A 26,116-nucleotide genomic window follows, 5' to 3' on the forward strand; every position below is an offset into this window, starting at 1 on the left:
TCTTTACATTTTATTACCTGCTGGAAAATGTTCTCTCCCTCTGTGTGACTATGAAGATCCTAAAGGATATCACATTAAATCCGTTGATCAATATGTACATACATGGACATTGTGTATACATCTATGTCACATGGATAGATTGCTCAAAAATGAAGATTTTCTCCCCCCTCTCTGCGATTGTAAAGGTCCTAGAAGATACCACATACAATCGATTAGGAAACAAGCAATATTTATTCATCTACGTATATTGACATTGCTCGCAAGACAAAACCTTTGATGTGTTATTGACAAGTCAAACACACAGCACTGGTTATTGAGCTCGTCTGAATTTCTTACATTAAAGAGTGTCTATCGCGTATTTTACTAAACATTAAAAACAGTTAAAGATACTTTCCAGGCTGCTTCACAAACAAATATGTTAAATGAAGTATCGGGACAAACCTCTGATAAACAAGAGACGTTTTTGAGAGTTTTCAAGGCTGCGTCGAGCTTCTCCCACGCAAAAAACACCTCACACACACGGGAATATTGTTCATTCCAACGCTCCTCGAATGCTTTCAATGTTTCAGCCATCCTGTTGAAAGTTTCCCAATAAATCTCAGCTCCTTTAACTCCAACGATGTTCTCGATCTGTGAGCAAACGCTGTTTTTCGTTTTAATTTTCTCCTTGTACTTCTCGTAAGATTTCATCTGCCCGTCGCATTCCTTGAAAAGTTCCCGTGTTTCCCAAACGTTTTCGCACTTGAGAGGTTCTTTGTGTAAAAGTTGCGTGGTGTCAGAGATCCATTTATCAAATTCCTCCAAACCCGACCTAAAATTGTCATCAAGTCTTTGCAGATGTTTTAATTTCTTGTGTTTTTGGGGTAGATTCGTCTTGAGTTTCTCGAAGCGTCTATTAACGTTCAATATTGTCGCTTTAACGGACGATGCGATAGCCTGATCCTTCATCAATGCTTTGCCTATCTCGTTGATCTTTGCAACAACGGTAACATTGTTATTCAACTCGTCAACCATGGACTAAATGAAAGAAGATAGTCAATATGTCGGGGAGAATTCTGTTGTAGGGATGTGATCAAAGGTTTAGAAGTTTTTTTCTTCAAAGGGCTTCTCTTGAAACAGTTGATGGTGATGATTATGGTTGGATTCACGACTGTTTTGTGATTGGATATGGTTGGATTCACGACTGTTTTGTGATTGGATATGGTTGGATTCACGACTGTTTTGTGGGGGGGAGAAACAATTGATGGTGATGATCAAGGTTGGATTCACGATTTTTTTTGGGGGGGGAGGGTGAAACAATTGATGGTGATGACCATGGTTGGAATCGCGACTGTTTTGTAGGGGGGGTGCGCACCTCGGCTTTTTACAAAGAAAAGCTCGTGAAATGAAAGTCAATTGAGTACATCTTACGACTGACAAAAAGTAGTTTGGTAAAACACAAAGTAATTAACACTCTATCAGAAGTAACAATTTTATTCTAAAAAGTTTCGAAAAGTTGTTAAGTACCAAATGCCGTCATCAGTAAAATGGACGACATCTTACGACATCTTAAGTAGTGTCGTTTGTTTTGTGTTTCACTACACATAAATACGATGACATGTTCATCATCTGAAAGCGCGATGTCTTTCACAGATTTCAATGCTGTTTTTCCCATAAAAATCAACAGTACAATTATGTACATTGAAGTACATTTATGTTCCTTACCTCGTATCTTTTTCACTAAAAATAAACAGTACAATTATGTACATTGAAGTACATTTATGTTCCTTACCTCGTATCTCAAGACTTCATTTCGCACTCCACCAAGATCACTAAAAAAATTCCTCTTTCACGCTGCATTCTGATTGGTCTAACCAGTCCGTCATATCATCCACGCAACATTCGTAGTCCTCCAGCCTGGGATCCCTGTGTTTGCTCTTGACGAGACGCGTATAACGCCGACTAACTCTACGTAACCGTCGATCTAACATTGCAAATTGTTGCTCTAACTGTGTGCTTGCTGTTCTACATGTATGACGTATGAGTTGCTTGGTGGCATCATTGGCTATCGCAACATCTTGCTGAGCGTCTTCGAAGTCCGCGAAATATCGCTGACAGAAATACACACAAAATAAGAAATATGTTGTGGAGAATAAAGTGAGATTAGTATAGCATGTATTTCTCTGTTGCTGATTAAATCCAACGACATTCGATGACTGACTACAGGACAAAATACACTTCTCTATGACTGACTACAGGATAACATACACTTCTCTATGGCTGACTACAGTATAGCATACACTTCACTATGGCTGACTACAGGATAGCATACACTTCTCTATGGCTGACTACAGTATAGCATACATTTCTCTATGGTTGACTACAGGATAGTATACATTTCTCTATGACTGACTACAGGAAAACATACACTTCTCTATGACTGACTACAGGATAGCATACACTTCTCCATGGCTGACTACAGGACAAAATACACTTCTCTATGGCTGACTACAGGATAGCATACACTTCTCTATGACTGACAACAGGACAGCATACACTTCTCTATGATTGACTACAGGATAGCATACGCTTCTCTATGGCTGACTACAGGATAGCATACACTTCTCTATGACTGACTACAGAATAGTTTACACTTCTCTATGACTGACTACAAGATAGCATGCACTTCTCTATGGCTGACTACAGGAAAACAAACACTTCTCTATGACTGACTACAGGATAGCATACACTTCTCTATGGCTGACTACAGGACAAAATACACTTCTCTATGGCTGACTACAGGATAGCATACAGACTGACAACAGGACAGCATACACTTCTCTATGGCTGACTACAGGATAGCATACACTTCTCTATGATTGACTACAGTATAACATACACTTCTTTATGGCTGACTACAGGATAGCATACATTTCTCTATGATTGACTACAGGATAACATACACTTCTCTATGACTGACTACAGAATAGTTTACACTTCTCTATGACTGACTACAAGATAGCATGCACTTCTCTATGGCTGACTACAGGAAAACATACACTTCTCTATGACTGACTACAGGATAGCATACACTTCCATGGCTGACTACAGGACAAAATACACTTCTCTATGGCTGACTACAGGATAGCATACACTTCTCTATGACTGACAACAGGACAGCATACACTTCTCTATGATTGACTACAGGATAACATACGCTTCTCTATGGCTGACTACAGGATAGCATACACTTCTCTATGATTGACTACAGTATAACATACACTTCTTATGGCTGACTACAGGATAGCATACATTTCTCTATGATTGACTACAGTATAGAATACACTTCTCTATGACTGACTACAGGACAGCATACACTTCTCTATGGCTGACTACAGGACAGCATACACTTCTCTATGATTGACTACAGGATAGCATACACTTCTCTATGGTTGACTACAAAATAAACATCTCTAAACTCTAAAAATGATTACAGAATAGCACAAATTTCTTTGCTGCTCATCAAAAGATAGCGTACACCTTCATCTTTCGGCTGAATACATGAATACTGATTAAAATAGCATTAATCATTTGTTTACCTCGCACTTTCTTTTTCCCCATCTTTAAGAAGTGTTTCTGCCTTTACAAGCCATGGCAACGTACTTTCCATTACTCTATCAAACTCTTCCCAATATCGACAAACCTTCTCCAACACATCGCCATCTATTTTCATACGTCTCAATACTTCCTCGAAATGTGACGAAATCTCCTTCAGGAGCGAGTTCGCATCCTTTCTTTCCTCGTCGCTCATGCGGACACGAGATTTTTCAACAGCACATTTCAGTTTCTGACAATAACTGCTCAATTTACGAATGTACCTTCGCTCGTGAAAAAAATCCTAAATATGCAAAAATATAGAAAATGAAATTGATTGATCGAAGATATTTTAAAAGGAAAGAATATCAAGATAAAGTTCAAAATAGTACTTGGATGTCGTCCCCAACTGCTCCCGATCACGTCCTACTTTTCGACTCTCGAAACAGAAAGTTATGTTTGCGAATTGTTTTCGAAATAAGTTACGTCACAAATATGTCATAATCTACGTAATACATTGCGTCAATAAGTACGCGACGAATGCTTGACGTTTCAAACAATATTTTGAATGTTGCATTTAAGAATATTTCTTAAATAGTTCACTACTACTTCAAGCACAACCGTTGTTTTAATAATAAAGTGGAAATTTACTGCTTTTAGTTTAAAGTATGATTTATAAAAACAAGTTGCGCTTAAATCTTCAAACATTTGTCGTCTAATGCACAAAGAGAATGATTAAATATTGAAATCTGTCACTTTTACGTACTTCGTACACACTAACAAAGCAACATGACAACACTCATTCTGGTTGATGATTTTTAGTTCAACGCAGATTTCTAGACCAAAAACCATGACCAGCCGACAATTTAAAGAAGTATAATATAAAACAAATTCCGAAGAAACAAGACATCTTGAGATTGCAAAATATGAATCAAAACAAGACGAGAAATAAACTGTAAATTTTCGACTTTATTTCAAAGTCATCCTCAGACAGAATGCAGATTTCTATGCTGTAATGATAATGTTTCTTAAGAAGCAGAAACCTGAATAATAAACTGAAAAGTGTTCTCGAGTCGGCATTCCGAGAAGGCCAAACTTTATCAACTCTCGTGAAAAACAAAAACATTGGTTTATATCAAATAAAATCTCACCAGATGATCGTTAAAGGCATCCTCGGCCGAGGATTTTGAAGAAAATTTGATATGTTCATTTAGTAAATGTTCCTTGCACAACTCGAGGCATCGATGTATCTTGGTTTTGTAAAACTCGATGCTGAGTCTGTCTTCAACATTTTGGTAGTCTTCTTTGATGGCTTCAAATCTTTCTCTGAGATCCCATGGTGTACCCTGATCAACATCAATACCCCCATTGTTTTCCTGTTTGCATAGATCTTCTATAATCCGACCTTTTTCTTCGAGACTGCTGAAGAACTCCTATGTAATAAAACTGGAAAATTATATGACATAAAAATGAAAGTGAGGATCCAGGGATAGTGTAAAGTTTAAAAAAAACACTGCTTTTTAACTTGTGATTTGTATCAAACACAAAATCTTCCATATACGTTTTTTTATTTCTGCGCTAACTTCTTGGCAAAAAAACCGCACTCAAATCAAACTTAAAGTCTAAATGTGAGTTGTTTTTGTGGTCGACGGTTTACATGCAAGCGATTTTCTTTTTGTCCGCAAGCGGTGTTACATCTATAGTTGTTTTTGGCTACTTTACTTTTAAGCATTGTGGAGGGACGCTATTCTCTATGTTTTTATTGATAAGAAAACTCGCGATAAAAGTGCAATGATAATATTCACGGCATGAATATCGCTGGTTCGCTTAAAGCTCCAGAACCCAGCTCTTGTACTACTAAGATATGGAGAAAAATCTTAAACATAACCACTTCCTAACAGGATTCTAAAGCAAATGCAGTTCGTACATGTATGGACGTCGTCAATCTTACATACTTAAAATCAAACCTAAGTAAACGAACAGAGAATTAGTCACCCATCACCCGATACCTTAAGATTTTGTACTCCGTATTTCATCAAACGATTCCGTCGTTTACCGACATATTACGACAAGTTTCCAACAGCGCCTCGGCTCGGTTGAGGTAACAGAAGATCTTGGACAAATCTCCATCTTGACTCATCAAAGTCAATTTTTTCTCTTGTATCGTCACTCTTTGTTTTATAACCTCCCACTTACGAATGGCGATGCGGTAATCCTTACCAGGTAAGCCGATCGCAGTGTCGCAAGTTTTTTTGATGATTGTGACTTTCAACTCTTGAAGTCGTGTTTCCTCTTTGAAAACTTGAAAATTCCTCTAAAATGAACGTAGCTTTTCAGCACGCTGAATTTCGAGGGACGATATTTTTCCAAGACATAATGCATGCAGTGAAGAAGTGATACATAGGAGATACGTGCTCCTTTCAACAGAATTACTTTAAAAATTCGCATTTCTCATTAAAATGCAGAAGTTAGGTTTGAGATGGTAAAACATAAACCATTCACAGGGAACGAATTGCCTTTTGCAAAGAGAGAGGTTTTCTCTGTTTTCGCGACATAGAACGACATTTTTCTGTACATGACATTCCATGTTTGTAAATGTAGATCGTCCAGGTTGGTATAGTCCTGAGAAGGACTGTTTTTGTTATTGTTGACTGACGTTTCGACAACCTTAGCGGTAGTCATCTTCAGAGTCAAACGAGGAGTAAACGTCAGGTTAGCCGTCAGGCTTACTCCTGGACTTACGTAAACGTCAGGTTTACTCCTCATTTGACTCTGAAGATGACTACTGCTAAGGTTTCGAAACGTCAGTCAACAACAACAAAAACAGTCCTTCTCAGACTATACCAACCTGGACGATCTACATTTACAAACATGTAACGATACTCCCGGGCTCAAACCATTTGCTTTATTACGTGACATTACGTTATGGATTTCTTAAATGCTTCGATCTGTGCCTTCTGTTTATCAGACACGCGAATAATATACTTTAGAACGTGCAAAACAAACAAACGATACATCATTATTGGACATTCAAACAGCGAAATAAAGCCTCGTTTGAACTACTCTGACTTAGTTAAACAAACATGTAAATTGTCGAACATGGGGGTCAGGCTATCAGCAAAGATATATATAGCACTTGTCCTGTCAACTTCGGCTAACTGCATCCGTACAGTACAAATCTCATAATCCCCAACTAGCACCCACCATCTTGTACACAAGGTCAATTTTACAATTCATTTCAAAACAAGCAAAACATCTTCGCAAATTGTAAAACTAGTTTTAAGGAAAAAAGTTTCTTGGATAGAAAGGGTGGATGATGGTCACTTTGAACATCAAATAGGAACTTTTTTCAAGCCAAGGCTTTTGAGCTGTCGGCGTGGACGGAGGATTAATTGTATAAGTCTAATAATCGTTAAGTCGCAAATAAAGTCTTATGCAAATGTACATCAAATTAGATTCCTTTAATGCCATATGGCTAAAACGCTACAACGCTACAACAACCGTTGTTGAGATGAAAATAAACAAAGAGGGTTTCAATTTGAGCAAGATGCAAAAACATTGTACAAGAAAAACTTGAAAAAAATACACTAATATGATGAGTTGAATGTTTGCGTGAGGATATCTTATTTGTACATTTAAATGTCTTGAGCAGCATTCAAAATGATTTTCAGCATTCATAACTTGTAGCTAACGACAATGCACGACAATAAAGAGGATGTATCACAGATGTGTTTAAAATCCTTTTTACGCGGATAATGTAATCTCGTTTTCAACAAAACAGACTCCGAAGATTGTAAACTCGAGATTAATAAAAACTAGCAAAATTCCGGTGATACTTCGATTTTTCTCCGAAGTCACGGTGAAACAATGTGCCTCGAGTGTAGGAATTTGCAATTACTTTTCGGTACTAAGTGACGAAGTTAATTAAAGACGGCAATTAAACTTCATTAAGCGAAGATCAAGTGAAAGAAAGCAACCTTAGCCCAAACACAAAGCGCTGTGTTTTCGCATCAAAGAGGGCCTACCTTTCTAACTCGAGTGTCTTCATTATCTTCCGTAAGGTCCACATCATCTATGTTAGTTTCCATCAAGTCTAAACGCCTCTCGGCCATTTCCAGCCACAGAACTAAGCCATTAAACAATACGTGTGATTCCTTCGGGAAGGCATCCAAAATTTCGAGGTCATTCTACGGAGAAAAATATCCTTTCAGAGATAACAGCGTGGAAACTTTAGTCAAATGAATAAATAACAGAGCAGATCAACTCGTAAATAGCTACGTAATGTACTTTAGGATTACAATCATGTTTTGAGCTTACACGTTTTTGCTCTATAAACACGAAGATCGATTATTGATGAAGTGGTAATTTATTAATAACCTAACTTCTCATCAACATTCAAAACCACAGCCAATGGCAGGGAAGATGAACGATGTGAAATGTGGAAAAGGAATGGATCGGAATGAAAACTATGATGACGATCATCGAGGGATCGCTGTGATGATTATCGATGGATAAATGTGACGATTGATGGATTGCTTTGAAGATTGACGAAATGGTAGATATTGCATAAAAATACAGGAGTAAGATGGAAAGAAACGAAGACAAATTTCGACCAGACTAAACTTTATGAACTAATAAAACGAGGAAACACAAATTAGACGACGAAAATAGATATAGTTAGGCTCGCATAAAGAAACATCCATTCCATAATGCCGACATAGAATGTGGAAAATGTTGAATGAGGAAAGGCGTGAAATCTCGGACGAGGAAAAAACCCTGCAGTTTCACTTCGGGAACTAAACAATACTCGAGTTGCCAAAGAAACACGAGATTAGTTTAACACACAGCATCCAGAATATTTACCTCAAGCAATCGTCATTTTACCACAATCCTTAAAACACGTCGTGACGTGGATATTTCAACAGCAATAGAATTTAGGCAACAAAAGAGCATTCACAGCTTATACTACGCTAATACTTAGCCTCGAGACCGCGATACCGAAGAATAGATAAACATAGAAAATTTGCAGATTCAAACGAGCGACAATTAACATTTCAAACATACATGAAATTGTCATGGTATTAAGTTACATTGACAGTAAACACAGATTTGAGCATAGTTACAAAAATCATGACCAGCCGACAATTTGAAAAAATATAGTAAAAGACAAATTCCGAAAAAACAAGACATCTTGAGATTGCAAAAAAATATGAATCAAAACAAGACGAGAAGTGGACTGGAAATTTTCGACATTATTTCAAAGTCATCTTCAGACAGAATGAAAGTCGAAAATTTAAAGTTCCTTCTCGTCTTGTTTTGATTCATATTTTGCAATCTCAAGATGTCTTGTTTTTTTCGGAATTTGTTTTACGAGCATAGTTACGGTAGAGCAAAAAGTTTATCCTGTAGCTAATTGTCTTTCCTGTATGATTTGCCGTAACTAAAATGAATTTTATGCAAACGGACGTCTGTGATAGTAAAATTGAGGTTTCAAATAAACGCATATTGCGATTCAGGACAGGAAGCGAAAATTTTGTTCATTTGAAGTACGCAGGAACGACCAATATGTACAAACAAATGTACATTCGAATTGCACAAAGAAAAGAGAATCGTAACGAGACAATTTACAGATGCCGACTCAAAATTTCCCACAAAGTTCTATCTCGTGAGATACCTACGTCTTTAACATTTAACGACGTAATGTTTGTTACTGAAATTTACTCTTCCAATAAATTGAGAGGTTCTGACAAAGTGGGGAGTGAGAGGGGGGCAAAGTGATGGGGGGAGAAAGTGAGGGGGGAGAGCGGCAAGGAAGGAACGAATGCGAGAGATAAGCATAATAAAAAATGTACATTTGTGAGGAAAAATGTATAGGAGCAAAAGTGGAATGCAAAGGTTTTCACAAATCAACATGGCTTAAATACTCCAAGCCATTGTTTAATTGGTTTACCAGGTTGATTACTTCGAATTAGCTAGAAATGCATTGCAACAATGACGAAGGTCCAAAATTTTTGGATGATTGCAGCAATGTCACAGAACAATGACAAATTAAAATAAACACTGAGACCACAGAGCTGGGAGGAGGGTCAAAGTAGCCATACCCCCTTTCATCTCTTTTTCCATGGTGAAGCAATTTATTGAGTGTAATATTCAGCATTACATATCTAGAGTTCTAAGTTCATTTTTTTAAGCAGGATTCACTGCCACTGAAACACAATGGCATTTGTCTATTGGGTTTAAATTTATAATGCTCCAATTTCCTTAATCACATACCTCAGATTCACAATCATGACTGCTGCGAGAGGTGAAATCTGCGAAACAAAAAAAACGAATTTAGCATTAAACATGAACACAAAAACAATGTAAACAACGAAATTTACCTTTCAATTTCTTTAACTTTCTATACTTGGATTTTTTTGGCCATCTTTGCCATCCCATTGATGCTTTTAGTCGTTGCCTGCTATGCCTAGACCTTGACATGCTTTTATCACCTTCCTGAAGAGTACGAGTTAAGATTTCCTTAGAAAAACGCTTTTTTGCATCGTTTCTCTTGGGTCCCAAAGTTTTATCCTCCATTCTTATAACTTTCCACGATTTCAAAATTTAATCTTTACAATGGCCATGTTTTTGAACAAGGACACAACTTTCTTTGTTGATAACTTTTTTGCGCATGCTGCAAAAATTAGCCTTTCTAAAGATTGAACAAGAAAGACAGAGAGAGAGATACATAAATCAGAAGATGTTTGCATTTCAATTTTGCCGATGGATTATTGTCGAAACGAAAGCTATATTTTATTTCTAAGGATGTGCTAATAGGTGCAAATCATTCATACATGATTAATCCTAACATATATTTGCTTTACTACTGTATTTTGGGCTTTTTAACTGATACAAGAGACTTCTATAATATAATTTTTTCTTTGTTTACTTAATAGTGAACTGCGAAACATGACAACAGTACGAGAAAAAAATTTCTTACTTTGAAAGCAACACATAATGCTAATTACCTCATAAAGTTGTGAGCAACCCGGAAAAGGATTAACGGAGTTGAGGCAGCAAACTCATTAACTCCAACGCATTTTAGTAGTTAACTATTGTTCAATATTCTAAAAAGGGACTTGTTAAACTTCGGCCATGTTGAATTGTACCGCGGAATTCCAACTGATTTCCATCCGCTAAACTATCACATTCATTTATCAAATACTACATTGCAAATACTCTTTTTTCATGAACTTATGCACGGTTTTACTTTATTTCATTGCGTAAAAAATTAAAAACTATATTCGTACAATGCATTGAAAATCACTTAAAATCAATTGAGGAAGTTCTACAAGCCCTAACGTCAAAAATTACAGTTTCTCATTTATTGACATGATTCACTAACTCTTTCTCAAGCTGATGCATCACAATCTACTAAAAGAAAATACTTTGTAAAAAGATCGAATTCTAAATTTCATGGAAATTTTAGCCAGATCTTCTGTCCATACAACCAACTGTCCATCTTAAACGATGTCAGCAAACACTGTGTCTGAACGACTTCATAAGTTCTGCAAGGCAGTTGGGATTATTATACGGGCGTAAAAATGGATGTTGAAGCAGGTCGAGAGCACCACTTCGTTGCTGAGGACTATGGATCAGAGCTTTGTCAATGAAAGACTTCAATCGAGGTGAAAGCTAGAAAAATTGAAAACATCACAGGTTAGCTACAAATCAATTGGTTGGAGCTGGCTGAGGGACCAGTTTTACCTTTGCAGGATTTTTCACTGTGGGTGGATTGAGATCCCTGATTTTCCTCATTGCCTGTAAAGGTGGCTCATTGAAATATGGTGGCTCCCCGTCTATCATCTCAATAACCATAACACCAATTGACCAAATATCAGACTGTCAAAAATATCACAAAATGGTTTAGTTTGCCATTTATGGCACCGATAAGCTGGATTATGCCCCCACCTCAGTTCCATAAGGCTGTCTTGCTATGATTTCTGGTGCCATCCAATATGGAGTGCCTACGAGAGATCTCCTCTTTGGGACATCTTGTGTGACTTGGGCACAAAAACCAAAGTCTGATATCTTGACCTATAAAATAAATCTGGTAAAAAATCAAATAAAATCCTCACATTGTAGTTCTGCAGGACGACTAGCAGCTCAAAACTTGCCATTACAAAACGTTCCCTAAAGCAAACATTGCAAAATGAGTTTTTCCATATACCTGACCAGAAGTTGTCAAGAGTATACTGTCGCTCTTGATGTCACGATGAAGCACACCTTGAGAATGAAGGAAAGCCAATGCTTTCAAACAGGACTTTGTGATGTGTGCAATTTGTTCTTCTGATAAACTAAACACAACATTGATTGCTTGTATAAGTACGTAAACAATGGTGGACTAAATTGCAAGGGAAGGATCATAGATGAAAAGGGATCTGAGTAAATTGGAAGAATAGTTAGGGAAGGGTTAGGGGCATATATGATAAGGGGTCCGGGAAAGTGGAAGAATTGGTAGGGGAAGAATATAATTATGTGGTGGTTGGGTAAAGGATGATTGAGGAAATGTGGGGAAAAGTGGATGAAAAAATGATGGAAAAGATGAAAAGTAGAAAGCAAGAGGAAGGAATGCAAGAAAAGAATTGCAAGGAAGATAAAAAGGCAGAGGAAAGGATAAAGCAAATGAAAAATGAAAGGGAATCGTGGTAGGAAAATGGCGGCAAATAAATGGTTGGGGGGAAGGGATAGGACAGGGCAGTTGATAGTCTGCAACAAAATATAGAATCATACCAAATACTACACTATACCTAGCATTTGTTACGATATCCGTGAGGGATCCACCTTCAAGAAATTCCATCACGACCCACAGCTCATTCTCAATAAGATAACTTCCGTACATTTCAACAATGTTTGGGTGATGATAATCTCGCATAATCACAACCTAAGAACAACAGACACTTTCAACAATTATCGACAATTATCAACAATTATCAACGCTTGTATGTTGCAATAAAAATTTCATCATAAAGTAGGTTTTCGTGCACAAATTAGGGACCAGAATAAATACCAACTAAAAGTCTAACAGGAGCTTGTAATACATAAGTTATTTAAGATTGGAGAGGATCGGAAAAAAGCAGGGAAGTCTAGGGAACTTGACCAGGTTAACAGCTGGTTTCATCGTCAATTATAACCTCAAAATATTTACAGGTTCCTGCCGAGTTCAATCAAAGATATTTCCCTTTTGCAAATGTTAAAGACAAAAACAAGCGATCCTTCGGCGTTTGAACTATGAACTACATAAAGTATAACATCAGACCTCGTTAAATAGGAGTTCTCTACGTTGCTGCCTTCTTAAATCCATCTTTTTTACTGCAACCTGACGCCCGGTTAGTTTTTCCGTTGCGATGCAGACAACACCTGTTGAACCTTCGCCTATTTTCACAAATCTGTCGAAGATTTCGCGTGGATTTTCAGGTTTAACGACACTTTTCAGTGCCTGTCTAAACTGTTCGTGTGTCACAGGCTCGTCTGAATACATCAATCTGGATTTTGATGAATTCTGATCATTGTTGCTTCGTCGAGCGCCATTATCGGGCGCTCTGAAACTACTTGAAGTATTCTGCTCTTGATTTTGCGATCTAGTTGACGAAGCCGACCTGTCATCATTTTGACTTCTCTTAGAGTCCCTCGAACTGGCCCCGTTAGTCGTTCCTCGCTTCTTTAATATGCTTTTAGGAGCTTCCTTCGTGGCTTGTTGATTATCTGTTGCAGCTTCGCTTCCTGGTGACCTGTTACCGTTACCTTTTGGCGATCTTGGACTGTTAGGAAGGTCACCATCGCGATTTTTAAACGATCCCCTTAAGGAATTCGATCGTGAAACGTTGATAGCTTGATTCTGCGCTTTGTTTACATCAAAATCTTCGTCGAAGAATTGGGTAATCCTGTTCGGTTCTGATGTATCTGTGATTGATTCCGGATCAACGATCGGTCTTGGTCTGCCTTCGTTATTTATTAATTGCTCCCATTGAGGTGGTAAACCGACAAATTTCCCCGTTTTCGCGTCAAAACCAGCGTGGACTCGATGCTCGAAGTCTGAAGGCTTCGAAATGGGCGGTCGCCTTCTTCGTTTAACAGAGAAAACGCGCTTCAGCATCATGTACCGGCGTTTAAACGTCAAACTTAAAGCAAAGAAGAAACGTAGAAGCCTTCTGGGTGTTCATGAAGATATCAAACGACTTTCTAGACTAAACATCAGCCTGTATTTTTCCCTTTATCTGCGGAATTCTTCGCTTGGAATTTTCTGGGGATCCACTATTACAGTGGTTGCTAAGTAGGCTGGGTACGACCCACTGATCTTGACTGTATAAGGTGATAAACTGGATAGAGACGACGAAGGAGGCAAGTACCATCGGCGAAAGGTTCCTTTGTCAAAAGTTAATAACGGAAGTACTTGAAGAACATCACGAGGTCATTACCTCATATTCAGCATTTGTGCATTTTCCTAGACATCAATTGTCACAATTTTCAATCTATCGAGTAATTCAAGCCGTTAGGCAAGATGTGCAAAATTCGCTTTATCAATTTATCAGAACATGGCCAAAGCCACTCGGCCAATCTCAGCGTCCATTCTATGGCTCAATATGTCTCAAATATTGGATTTAAAGCTCAAGAAAATGCGGAGATGGAGTGAAAACAATGGAATACAATAGCCCATTAGTAATCTTTATATAGAGATGGAACAATTGTCGACAAGTCGTAAATGTATGATCTCCTTGCCAAAGTAAAGATTAAACCATACAAAATAAGGTTGTCAAAAAGCGTGGGTTCAATAGTTTATGATCATGCGTAAAAAAATAACAATTGGTTGTCGCAGTCTCTGAATTATATTTTCATCGTTCGTTTTGATGAATCGTTTCATCAGAATTTGGTCAAATATCGGCCGAAGTGTCATAAGACGAAACTATCCGTTACGGCTGTAACCAGCAAGGGGAAGAACAGAAGAGCTTTTTTGGATAAGAACTGTATGAAAAAAATATATATCTTTTCACGAAATAATATTACTGTCTTTATATAAATCGTAATGTACACATCAAGAATAATTTTCAAATGGTTTAAAAAGACATTACTCGAATACACGATCGAGACAAACGACCAGTGCACTTTGAAAATTCATGACGTGCTGACAATCTGGCTAGATGGAAAATACGATCCTTAAAATACGCCAGACTCTGTGCAAATAAAACTAGCAGTAAGCTTCATCCACAAAAGATTAAAGAAATTACAAATAATATATTACACATGATCCAGAGAAAGATACCTCTCGTAGATAATCATGAGATAAATGGTGTAAAGGTTTTTCACTAGTAACGTCTAGCTTGATACTGTCCGTAAGATGGTTGTTGACCATAGGGTTGTTGGTAATAGCCCTGTGCTGAAGCTTGCTGTTGATAATAATAAGCTTGTTGTGGTTGCTGGTAGCCGGGTGCTGCAGGATATGCGGGCCTGGTCTGCTGGTAAGGATTGGCGTATGGTGAATAGACTGGTGGTTGGGCATAGCTGAAACATGATTATAAGTTATAGAACAGTTTGGACTGAGTTTGAAAGAATAAAGTTTACGAAAGCTATAAACGACACTTTCACTCGTGCAGGTTTATCTTAGCAATTTTTTTGTTCAAGTGCACGGCCTTCTCGGTAGCGTAGCCAGCCAGCAAGTTTTGCTTCTACTAGGCAAAAATTTCATATCAAATTATCGTTTTTACAATGATTGCACATAGAGAACTCAACATGGCGGGACCAAATTTGCGGATGGCTACGCCACTTGGCTGATTGGAAGATCACTTTCATTTTTTTAAATATTTGTAATTTTTTGGTAATGCATGTTGAAGTTAACACACTAACCTGTATTGAGGTGATTGCGAGTATGCAGAAGCGTATCGTTGCTGAGATTGCTGCATTTGATACGGACTGTAGTTCTTTTGATAGCCGCCGCTATTACGGTTCCCACTATGTCGATTACCACCGCTATTTTTGTTGTAGCCTCCACTTCCCCCACCTTTGTTGTGACCGTAATTCGAATACTTATGCCCGCTGCTACGCCGGTCGTGTGAGCCGCCATGTTGTCGACTGTAATTGGAGTCTCCGCGCCCCCCGGGATGTCTATCACGATGGTGACTCCCTCCGCGGGGAGAGAAATCGTTGTCCCTCCTGTATGGATGATACCGTCCACCGCCGCCTTTGTGATGATAATCGTCCCTACGGCGATTGTTGTAACGATTGTGAGAAGATCGCGCAAGTTTTCTGTACTTGACCACGATCTTTTGTGATTCCTCTTCATTTTCTTCATGTACTTGACTTCATTGAACAGCAGTCCCACGCTGGGGAGAGTGAAGTTGGCTGGGAAAAGAGAAATTCTTCAACATTCGTGGTCGGGTTACTTTTATCGAACATTGCATCTTCGTGCTCGATGCAATACGCAAAATTGAACGCTCAAAAAAAGTGAACAAAAATGCGCGAGCTATATTGATGAGCACTGCTGCTATTCGATTGTAATAATCTTAAGTTTGATTTTTATTTTGTTTCTCGCTCGAAAAGTTATCGCAAAATCATGGTTCAAGTCAAAGATGAAAAAATTATTCAAGCGTATTTGCTACTTCGTCCATCCTCGGGAGAAGAATGCAAAATCAAATGAAGGAGGAGCAGACATAAATTTAGGCAACTTAAGTAATGTACCTTTCATATCGTTGAGGGCAAAATCGGGAACTTCAAAACCTTTCTTGTCCTTTTTATCTTTCGTTCTCTTCTCCAGTTCCTCGGGTTTGGGGCAAACGACAATAGCAACACGTTTGAAGTCCGAAAAAGATTCCATTTTTCGCTTTTGAGCATTGGGATGCACATTTGTCTAGAGATAAGAACAATATCTAAGATATAGTTGCTATTCTTTAACCAAGAAATCTGGAATCCATCAATCCGACTTTGTCAATACGCAATAAACTCGATCCAAGCCTTCATCCCTCGACTAACACTTAAAGTGCCAGTCGAGGGAAAATTTTTCAACTTGAATTATGTTTGAAATGACTAGAACTTTTGAAAAGACAGTTTACTTTCTAAAACACTTAATGCATATCCCTTTTCATTCTCTTGATTTTGACGTTTTTGTTATTTCCAATTTATACAACTTGTGACGTCATGTTACATGATGAGTTCCCACAATGTTTCAAATACTCTTTAGATTCCTGACAACTTGAGGTTGATACTAGTAGCCAGCATTTTATACCATTAACTCCTTCACAATGTAGAAAACTCCGTCCTGAATTAAAGTATAGGTAAATATACCTAATAATTTCAGTTCATTATACAATGTGACGCCACAAGTAGTATACATTGAAAATAACAAAAACGTCAAAATCAAGAGAATAAAAAGAGATATGCATTAACTGTTTTAGAAAGTAAACTGTCAATTCAAAAGTTCTAGTCATTTGGAACATAATTCATGTTGCAAAATTTTGAAATAAAATAAAGAGATAAATCACACAAAGAGATAAATCACACAAAGAGATAAATCGCACAAAGCAAAAACCTCAATATCTCAAGAATTAAAAGTGATATGCATAAACATGGTTTAGAATGTCCATTGTCATTTTGAAAGATCTCTTCAATAGAATTATTACTCAGATAGCAAAATATTCGTTTCGTTGGCACTTTAACAAATCCAATAAATTCTCCAATATAAAGAACAAACCTTGATGTTGTAACATTACACGAAACAAAAACTGTTTTACCTGATCCAATATATAATTCCGTTTCTTTATCGGAGCAATCTCGAATATCCTTCTCAAACATCTCGTGGCATTTTCCATCAATTTGTCGTAGTTTTCAGATGATCTCTTTCGTTCCTCTCCGTTTACCTAAACAACGTGCGAGTCAAGTCCAGATACTCTTCACAAGTTACGACTTTTATGGTCCAGTGGTGGATCGAGCGAGGATTTTTAGGGGGTGGGGTGCTTGGCTTAGTGATTAGCTAAAGTTCAGTGATTAGAAACCAATTATTCTCCAGATACTGTTCACATGTTACGACTATTATGGTCCAGTGGTGGATCGAGCGAGGTTTTTAGGGGGGGTGGGTGCTTGGCTTAGTGATTAGCTAAAGTTCAGCGGTTAGAAACAAGTTATTCTCCAGATACTGTTCACAAGTTACGACTATTATGGTCCAGTGGTGGATCGAGCGAGGTTTTTAGGGGGGGTGGGTGCTTGGCTTAGTGATTAGCTAAAGTTCAGCGGTTAGAAACAAGTTATTCTCCAGATACTGTTCACAAGTTACGACTATTATGGTCCAGTGGTGGATCGAGCGAGGATTTTTAGGGGGGGGGGTGCTTGGCTTAGTGATTAGCTAAAGTTCGGCGGTTAGAAACCAATTGTACACATTAAAAATGGAAACTAGTTATCTTTTTGGCCAGCAAAACAAGTATCATTGACAGTCAATAAACTTTAATGATACAGCCAGTTAAAGCTTTTGCCATTGAAAGTATGAAGGGTTTTAATTTTATTTTTCGCAATTTGCACCCCTCTATACACCCCTGTTGACCCTTGCCTACAATGGTGAGCACACTCCTTAAAATCCACCACTATCATGATCTTTTCCTAATAATATTTACACTCAAAACCCCGCACACGCGCTAAAAACACAGCAGGAAACATTGAATGCAAGAAGGTGTTCAAAAGTGGGGCATGTACTACTTTCATTGATTAAAAACAACACCTATTTTCTCAATGACTGACTAAGAGTTTATCAATCTAGTTGAACGTGGAAAACAGGAAAACCAAAGCAGGATCGTTACACTAACAGTTCTTTCACGGCTGTAAATCAATCAGATTAACGACAACATTCCTACCCTCATTTTTGCCATCACGCTCGTGGTACCGATGATGTTGTAATTCTTCTCTTTCTCTTCTTCGACATGCTTGTTAACCCAAGTTGTCTTTCCAGAAGCTGGCAGACCAACCATCATCAACACCTTTGTGCAAAATGAATAAAGTTCTTTAATATCGTCAGTTTATTTATGGTATTAATAACATACGGATCAAAGACCCTTCGCTTTACACACGCATTACATATAAATGAAAGAATATCGAAGAATCGCAGTTGATAAATAACGAACAATAAAAATAGCTGGGGGTGTACACAGCAATATAGATAACATGAGACAAACCGAGTAGCGTGAATATAAAAAGCAAATTTGGATATGTATCATAAATAAGATACAACTCCATTCCCTGTTATCCAAACTATACCTCGCAATCCTTTTTTTCCTTTGGACCACGTGGTCCTTCAACAAGATCACACTTATCCATTTGTTCTATCCAAGTGTATCCTTCCTTGCAAGGGAACCATGCCTCTTCCTGTATTGATTGAAGGCGATAAAAGGATAAAAGGCAACGTTTCACAAATTGGGACTTTGTAGAAGTTAGATGAACACATGGTACATGTATTTTCACAAGAAGTAAATGCACCATTTTCATGTTTTAACTCAGTAGCTGTTTGGCATGAGTGTATAATACTCAATGCTGCATTGTCATACACTTTTGGAAAGAGCACTAGGATAAAAAATAATAAAATAGAGACTTTGTCGTGGTGACAAATCTGAAAATAGTTCTAAAGATAGCAAATACCATAGTGAATGGTAAAAGTAATATAATAAGTTAATAGTTTTTAAAAGAACTGTTTTAAGTAAAGAGCACTAATTGGTCTTCAAGGAACAACGAATTATCAACAAGGGCAAACTTAGAAGAAGCCTAACTTAGTTTCTCTGTATTCGTGTTTTCATGGGTGAAAAAGCATCACAAATATTCCTGGAATAATTTTTCCCAGTTTAACAAAACATCAATCGAAATTCAATCCATTACAACGTCAGTGATCTGTTTGGACATTGGACACTATCCTTCGAGGAATATCATTACCCATAACCCTCTTGGAATACCACTATCCTCGTGGAATATCATTACCCCTATCCCTCTTGGAATACCACTATCCTTCGTGGAATATCATAACCCCTAACCCTCTTGGAATACCACTATCCTTCGTGGAATATCATAACCCCTAACCCTCTTGGAATACCACTATCCTTCGTGGAATATCATAACCCCTAACCCTCTTGGAATACCACTATCCTTCGTGGACTATCATTATCCCTCTTGAAATACTATTATCATTCGTGAAATACCACTATCCTTCGTGAGATACGACTATCCCTTCTGGAATACCACTTAAACATCTATGCAATTGTAAAAAACAATAAACTAAAATAATCCAACACACCTGCGCACCACAATTGATCTTGCATTCCGTATTCTTGACCAGAATATGTGGGTATAACACAGGTACGTCCACCTTCGAGAAAGTGAATGCCACACCAAGATCTTCGCCATTCTTTGTGTAACTTATGCTGGCCTCCTCGCTATCCAAGTCCTGTTCAAATTACAACACACAAAAAATAGTTCCAACACCTGTTCCAACATACAAATGATGCTCGATTGACCGCTTTGATTGTAGATGTAACAATGACGAACGAAAAATTGCGCATTTTTAGTAATGAATCACTTTTAAGAGGGGTTCGAACAAACGTACAAACGAGACGGTTAACCTCAATAACAAGTTAAACAGTGTGAAACAGTAACCTTAAGATACCAAAGCACATAGGTTCGGTAGTAATGGATGTATTTATAAACGGTATTCCTCGTCAAGAAGTAAAAAGCCCGAATATTTTATAAAATCACAATGGCCTAATTAAGTTCAAAGATTAAACATGTAGTATTCATAAAAATACTAAAAAATCTATAAAAACACAGCTTTCACGGCACCCAGAGATACTTTTTCTCCATCCAAGTTCATAATAACAAAAAAATCTATATAAAGAGAATCTAAAAAAGAAGAAACAAACTTCGTGCGAAAGTCAAATGCCTGGTTATATTAAATTCCACAAAAGAACGATCATTACGTACATGTTCGTAAATACAACATCGGCGATGAAAAATTTAAAGTCATACTTACAGACAGCTTCATACCTTAACAAATATAAAATAGAAATACAAATTTCTATCACCAAGCAAACAGCATTTGTTAAACTCGAAACAATGCGTGCGAAACCTTTCCGCGAAATAAATAACAAAGACTACGAACGCCTACTTTCAAAACGACAATTTCAAAGAAACATTTGTTCGAACCCTCGCAGAAACGTGTTTGAAAAGCGAAAATATCACTTTTTACGAATTCATTGCTACAACCTGACAATCACCAGCGATAACCGAACCTTATCCTAAATACAAACTACCCCTGGGGTGTTTACATCCGCTGACTAAACTCGAGATCATGCAAATGAATTACATAAAGTAACATGATATATAATGCAACCGATTAAAATACTCGGTGTTTTTTTCATATACACATATACTTGTTTTCCATGACTGTTCTTCTTTTCAAGAACTCACCACGTAACATCCAATAACATCCCCTTGCGTATAGCTTGCTCCATACTCGGAGAATTCATTTGAACTACATGACTTTGCTGTATTCTCAAAGCCATAAGATAAACCCTCTTCACCTATAAAGATTATTCAAGAGAAGCCACTGCCAGTATCCGTGTATGCAGTTTATATACTCAAGTCCGATTGCTGCAGCAGTTTTTTGTTGCGCTCTTTCAGTTACTTGCCAATTGCAATTACCCCTGCTACCCCCAGCCATCAAGTTACCCCGCCCACCCTGCTCCTCCTTCGACCCGCAACCATCCCTTACCTAACTGCAAGCCAGTCTGCGGTGCAGACCATCCGATGCGTACACCATTTTTCGGCACTTCCGAATCGGGCAAATCATTCTCTTCATTTTTAATAACCTGAAATGTGATGATTAATACATTCAAATGTTTAGCAGGAAAAGAGAAAATGCAAATGATGACTAAAACAACTATTTGTCAATTCTTTGGTACATTGACTATATCCAAGTTGATGCAGGATTCAAATTAAGCTGTTGAAAAAGCAGTGCTAATAATGTCGCTAATAACCACCCTCTTTACGGAACTTTCAAGATTTATATTTAATGATTCATAAAACATTTATACTTCATCATTCAAATAAAACACTTATGTCCATTTGTTGCAACCTTACACAACTTTAAACACGTTGAAAAATACCATTTATAAAGCGTGAATCAACACTTAACAACAGTTGAAAGTGCCATCCGAAACTAAGCACTCCCCATAGGTAGCCTCTCGTTGGGAGACTACGTATATGGTTCTTTGGTAGAAACTTGAATGTAACAACATACGACTCTGACAATTCAGAGGAGGTATTGAAAAGTCGTTGTCTCAAACATGTTTATATCCATGCTAGGTGATGTTCGAATGCCAAGTTTTAGCATTTTTCACAAAGTGCAAAACTTTACCTTTAAATGCCAATTAATTCCAAGGATTGCACAGTATTTTCAATAAAAAGTTTGAAATAATAGCCAAATAAGAACAGTACAGAATGATACAGCAAACTGATTACAAAATAAAATTCAAGACCTTGTCAAGCTAGTATAAAAAGCAAGAATACAAATTTTAAGGCAAAAACAAAGCTGCCAGCTCTCTTGTACTTATGTTTGAGCAAAGTATTTCCAAAATTTTGACTTTCCTTTTCCTATATATGTGCCAGAGCAACTTCTCTTGGAAAAATTGTGCAGATGCTTAGCAAATTGTGAATTTCAAGCCACTAATAGATTGAATTATAAATTCTCTGAGGTAAGTTTTATGTTTATCAGGCTTTCCCAAGTATCCACTAGTATCCACATCGATACCAGGGTTTTCAAAATTGCTATCCTTCATGATAATTGTGTATCCCAAGTATGGATACATATACGTAACAAGTTGTCTTTTCTTATCGGAGAATCAGTTACATAAAACATAACCTGTGGCTTACTCTTATTACTTTATGATTAATGTAGAAGTTCCTCTCGGAATCCTGAAAGGAATTTATTGTCTGCAATTTATCGCTAACAGAAATGTTGCTTAAGTACTAAAGTTAATCATTTATCAGTTTCTAATGGAGACCTACTGCATTAGAGCACTGTTTGTTGATTCAAAATTAGAGAAAAATAATAAGCCTGGGAACTAGTCATCCTTTCCAGTGTTGGCTCTACTGTCCCTTTTTTGAAAAATATGTTGTCCCATCGAGATTCAAGTGAAACTAGGTATCAAAATCAAAATTTCACTCTCCTGTGGTTACCAAAATACTGCAAATTTCAGACCCTGTTTAGGAACTTTCATGAAAGTCAAAAAAATCATTTTCGCAATGCGCACATATTAACTACGTCACACACCTTGCATTCGAATCCAACTTTACCCTTCCTTGCTCCCCATGTCATCTTGGTTCCAGCCCAAATAAACGAAAAACCATCATCTTTAGGACGCTTGCAGTCAAACCGTCTGGAGAAATCTTCACAAACAGATCAGAAATATCTGCAAAGACAAGATATTTCAATAAAAAAACATTGAACAACTTTAAAGTCAGTGAAATAACTTCTTTAGATGGTTTGTCAAATAAGTGTGGAGTCATCTATGTTTGATTCCAAAGAGGCCGATGAAAACAAAATTTTCCTTCTATCGAGTATACCGTAATGTAAATGTTCTTAAATACAATTAACCTATCAAAAAAATTATTTACCTGACACTTACACTATAACAGTGTGAATAAACAAATGACAACGAATGGTTTAATAGAAAAGTAATTCAAAGTAATCTAGAGTTTTATGAATAAAGTAAATGGTTTGAACCTGGGAGTATTGTTACATGTTTGTACCGAGTTGTGGATTGTCCTGGCTAGTAGAGTTCTGAAAATGACTGTTGGTCTTGACTGATGTTTTGAAAAACTTAGAGGCCGTATCTTCAAAGTTCACTTCACTCTGAAGATGATGGCCGCTAAGCTTGTTTAAACGTCAATCTTCATCAACACCAACAGTTTCATGAATATTGAAGATAATACAAAAGAAAAAATTCTCAAGCATATACGTACATCGGCTTAGTACAACAGAAGAGTCATCCGTCTCATCCTTTTCTTCATCAACTTCCATAAAGGAGTCCCTGTAAAAGACAAACAATACAAACTTTGGCACATGCTGGGTTCTCCCTGTAAACGACAAACAATACAAACTTTGGCAGATGCAGGGTTCAAATTAGGAGGAAAAAATTGATTCACGACTTTTTAAAATGTGCATCTACTGAAATTTCTAAGTTTGCGTTCTGGCTATAACGTGGCTCATACACATGCCTATGTTTAAAATTTGCAAAACAGCAGTGGAAGTTATGGCAATAAAATTGTCCATTGTAAAGTGGATGTAACAATTTTAATATCGATCAACAAGCAAAACTAGATTTGAAAAAAATTTATTAGCTTTTGTCTCATAATATTTTTACCATGGTCTATATCCGCGTAACATTTATATTTAACTCAATAACATAACACACCCAAAAATGATATGTCGAATAGCAAATGTAAAAGCAATTAATGCTAACTTCTTCACAACAAAATCTTCAAAGTGTCTGTGTCACCTACACTAAATCTGGCTAAGTGTACTGTGCTACATTTATTGTACTGGTTATCGATATTTTTAATGGAGCATTTGCTACTGAACATGCAAACAAAGCATAAATGGCAGCCATAATGAATTACATTTTTAATAAATTTCCATTTAAAGAATGTCAAACGTTAGCTTTAACTGTATTTTTTGAAATTACGATTTGCAATTTATTTGAAGATGAACATTTCTGGAAAGTTCATGACATTATGAGGAACTAATATGAAAATTGACAGTGCTCAAGTAAGGTCAAATAATCAAACAAATTTATAGAAAATTTGAGAAATTTCATGCAATTCTAATCAATTAAATTCACAGCTTTTTCAAAATTCAATGCTCAAAAACAAATTCCGATAAAATCACACATTTCGAGAACAAATTTGATACTTTAAAGAAATGATTCAGTACATGGACACAATTGTACTTACATCATCTTGGCCTTCTTTGACGAAGGTTCTTCAGCATTTTCCTCCACGAGTTCTTTAGCCTTTTCTTCCACTTCCTTATTAACATGTTCTTCCATTGGCTGTTCAATTATTTGTTTGACATGTCCGTCATTGTCCTCTTTAACATGTTCTTTAACCTCTTCTTTCACTTTTTCAGCATGCTCTCCCACTTGCTGTTCATTGTGTTCTTTAACATCCAGTTTAACCTGTTCTTCACCTTCCAGTTTAGCCTGTTGCTCACCATCCAGTTTAACCTGTTCTTCACCTTCTTGTTTAGCCTGTTGCTCACCATCCAGTTTAACCTGTTCTTCACCTTCTTGTTTAGCCTGTTGCTCAACATCCAGTTTAACTTGTTCTTCACCTTCTTGTTTAGCCTGTTGCTCACCGTCCAGTTTAGCCTGTTTTTCATCTGGCTCTTTTTTTATCCTCCCAGTTTCTTCTTCAGTCATATCTAAAGATTTCTCAGTCTGTGCAATATCCATTTCTACCAAAGCGAAAAACATAAAATCAATCGTAAAACGTCACACGCAAAATGGCAAATAACAACACAAAAACAAATTTTAAAAGTCAAGTGCAGCACAACAAATGATTTAACAATACAGCTATATACTTGCACTATTCAAAAGCAACATGACAATCATCTTTCTAACTGTCACGAAGGAAAATATCCTTTGAAAAGGACGTAAAGGGGAAAAAATGATAGTCACGTGTCACGTATCCCTGGGAAAATTACTAACGCTGAAACTCGTTATTTCCATTGCGGAATATTTAATTCAAGTACTTTGAAAATCAAGGATAGCTGTAAACGAACCTTTAGTTTGCGTTAAACTCGCTGGTTCTTCTTCCTCTTGCTTTATTTTTATATTCTCAGCAAGCTCAAGGGAGTCCTTTTCCTCCATGGTTTCCACCTTGACAGCAATGTTTTCTTTAACAGAATCACTCGTAATTCCTACCGTTTCTGGCGCAGAATCATCCCCCATGTCCTCGGTTTCTTCTTTCTTGATGAGAGCCTCACTCGGTTTCTCTTCAATTTGCTTATCCGAAGTATCATCAACTTCCATCGATTGTTGACTTTGTTCATCCCTTCCAACAGGTTCTTGCTTAACAGAAACCTCTTCTAAGGATTGCTGTTTTTTCTCAATGCCGTTACTCTCCACAGGCGTGGCATCATCCGAAGAAGCTTCTTCCGTACTTAGCAATGGCTCATTCTTCAAATGCGTCTCCATTTGGGCCTCTTGCTTTTCTTCATCTAAAGCGGCAGTCAGCCGGTCAACGAGGGCAGGTTTCAAACCCTTCGTGTCGAGACCACGCTTCGCAAGTTGACTGCGAAGATCTACGACTTTCATCTTCTTTACGGTGGATGCAGTCAACTGCATTGTTAATGAATGATATCTCGATCCTTTTGGGAATTGAAAAAGGTTAAAAATCGTCTTTTCTTCCAATAAAATTCTCGTTTTATAACAACGCAACGAAACTCATGGAATGAAATGGACCAAACATACAATTTAACGCCCGC

The 26,116-nt window shown here is 37.3% G+C and overlaps 3 protein-coding genes across 4 annotated transcripts; all 3 read right to left on the bottom strand.

Annotated features, from left to right (window-relative positions):
• Nucleotides 1-1,777: 1,777 nt before the first annotated feature.
• Nucleotides 1,778-10,750, bottom strand: LOC124453105. 2 transcript variants are annotated; one of them, XM_047003861.1, is made up of 8 exons: nucleotides 10,581-10,750; nucleotides 9,954-10,264; nucleotides 9,847-9,884; nucleotides 7,599-7,760; nucleotides 5,583-5,887; nucleotides 4,725-5,006; nucleotides 3,579-3,877; nucleotides 1,778-2,090 (listed from the first exon to the last, which is right to left on the bottom strand). In XM_047003861.1, exons 2-5 carry the CDS (start codon nucleotides 10,147-10,149, stop codon nucleotides 5,609-5,611), a joined length of 675 nt encoding a protein of 224 aa, XP_046859817.1. In that variant the 5' UTR covers nucleotides 10,150-10,264; nucleotides 10,581-10,750; the 3' UTR covers nucleotides 1,778-2,090; nucleotides 3,579-3,877; nucleotides 4,725-5,006; nucleotides 5,583-5,608. The 2 variants fall into 2 exon arrangements, with proteins under 2 accessions (XP_046859817.1, XP_046859818.1); XM_047003862.1 differs by having other exon boundaries at nucleotides 10,581-10,691.
• Nucleotides 10,751-10,793: 43 nt separating this feature from the next.
• On the bottom strand, nucleotides 10,794-13,898 carry LOC124453103 (serine/threonine-protein kinase PAK 6-like). Its single transcript, XM_047003856.1, has 6 exons — nucleotides 12,872-13,898; nucleotides 12,363-12,496; nucleotides 11,783-11,909; nucleotides 11,524-11,649; nucleotides 11,320-11,454; nucleotides 10,794-11,247 (listed from the first exon to the last, which is right to left on the bottom strand). The coding sequence occupies exons 1-6, from the start codon at nucleotides 13,709-13,711 to the stop codon at nucleotides 11,086-11,088; spliced, it is 1,524 nt and encodes a 507-aa protein (XP_046859812.1). The 5' UTR covers nucleotides 13,712-13,898; the 3' UTR covers nucleotides 10,794-11,085.
• A 694-nt stretch (nucleotides 13,899-14,592) lies between these two features.
• LOC124453101 (heterogeneous nuclear ribonucleoprotein U-like protein 1) lies at nucleotides 14,593-26,110 on the bottom strand. Its single transcript, XM_047003854.1, is given in 15 exon segments — nucleotides 14,593-15,111; nucleotides 15,454-15,898; nucleotides 15,901-15,948; nucleotides 16,285-16,453; nucleotides 17,334-17,459; nucleotides 18,444-18,566; nucleotides 18,844-18,951; nucleotides 19,868-20,017; nucleotides 21,037-21,149; nucleotides 21,341-21,437; nucleotides 22,901-22,983; nucleotides 22,986-23,039; nucleotides 23,593-23,660; nucleotides 24,583-25,084; nucleotides 25,412-26,110. Coding segments are annotated over 15 exon segments (2,847 nt in total). The 5' UTR covers nucleotides 25,977-26,110; the 3' UTR covers nucleotides 14,593-14,915.
• Between the last annotated feature and the right edge of the window lie 6 nt (nucleotides 26,111-26,116).

Source organism: Xenia sp. Carnegie-2017, unplaced genomic scaffold (assembly GCF_021976095.1).
Source record: "Xenia sp. Carnegie-2017 unplaced genomic scaffold, XeniaSp_v1 HiC_scaffold_25, whole genome shotgun sequence".
In the NCBI taxonomy this organism is placed as follows: domain Eukaryota; kingdom Metazoa; phylum Cnidaria; class Anthozoa; order Malacalcyonacea; family Xeniidae; genus Xenia; species Xenia sp. Carnegie-2017.

Bases quoted from the DNA above. Each gene is read 5' to 3' on its own strand.
- LOC124453105 (XM_047003861.1), bottom strand. From the start codon at position 10,149: ATGGAGGATAAAACTTTGGGACCCAAGAGAAACGATGCAAAAAAGCGT. The intron at 7,761-9,846 runs GTATGTGATTAA...TTTTCTCCGTAG, and splicing joins GTCATGATTGTGAATCTGAG to AATGACCTCGAAATTTTGGA. The intron at 5,888-7,598 runs GTAGGCCCTCTT...CGTTCATTTTAG, and splicing joins AAGACACTCGAGTTAGAAAG to AGGAATTTTCAAGTTTTCAA.
- LOC124453103 (XM_047003856.1), bottom strand. From the start codon at position 13,711: ATGATGCTGAAGCGCGTTTTCTCTGTTAAACGAAGAAGGCGACCGCCC. The intron at 12,497-12,871 runs GTCTGATGTTAT...TGTTGTTCTTAG, and splicing joins GAGAACTCCTATTTAACGAG to GTTGTGATTATGCGAGATTA. The intron at 11,455-11,523 runs GTGGGGGCATAA...TATTTTTGACAG, and splicing joins GACAGCCTTATGGAACTGAG to TCTGATATTTGGTCAATTGG.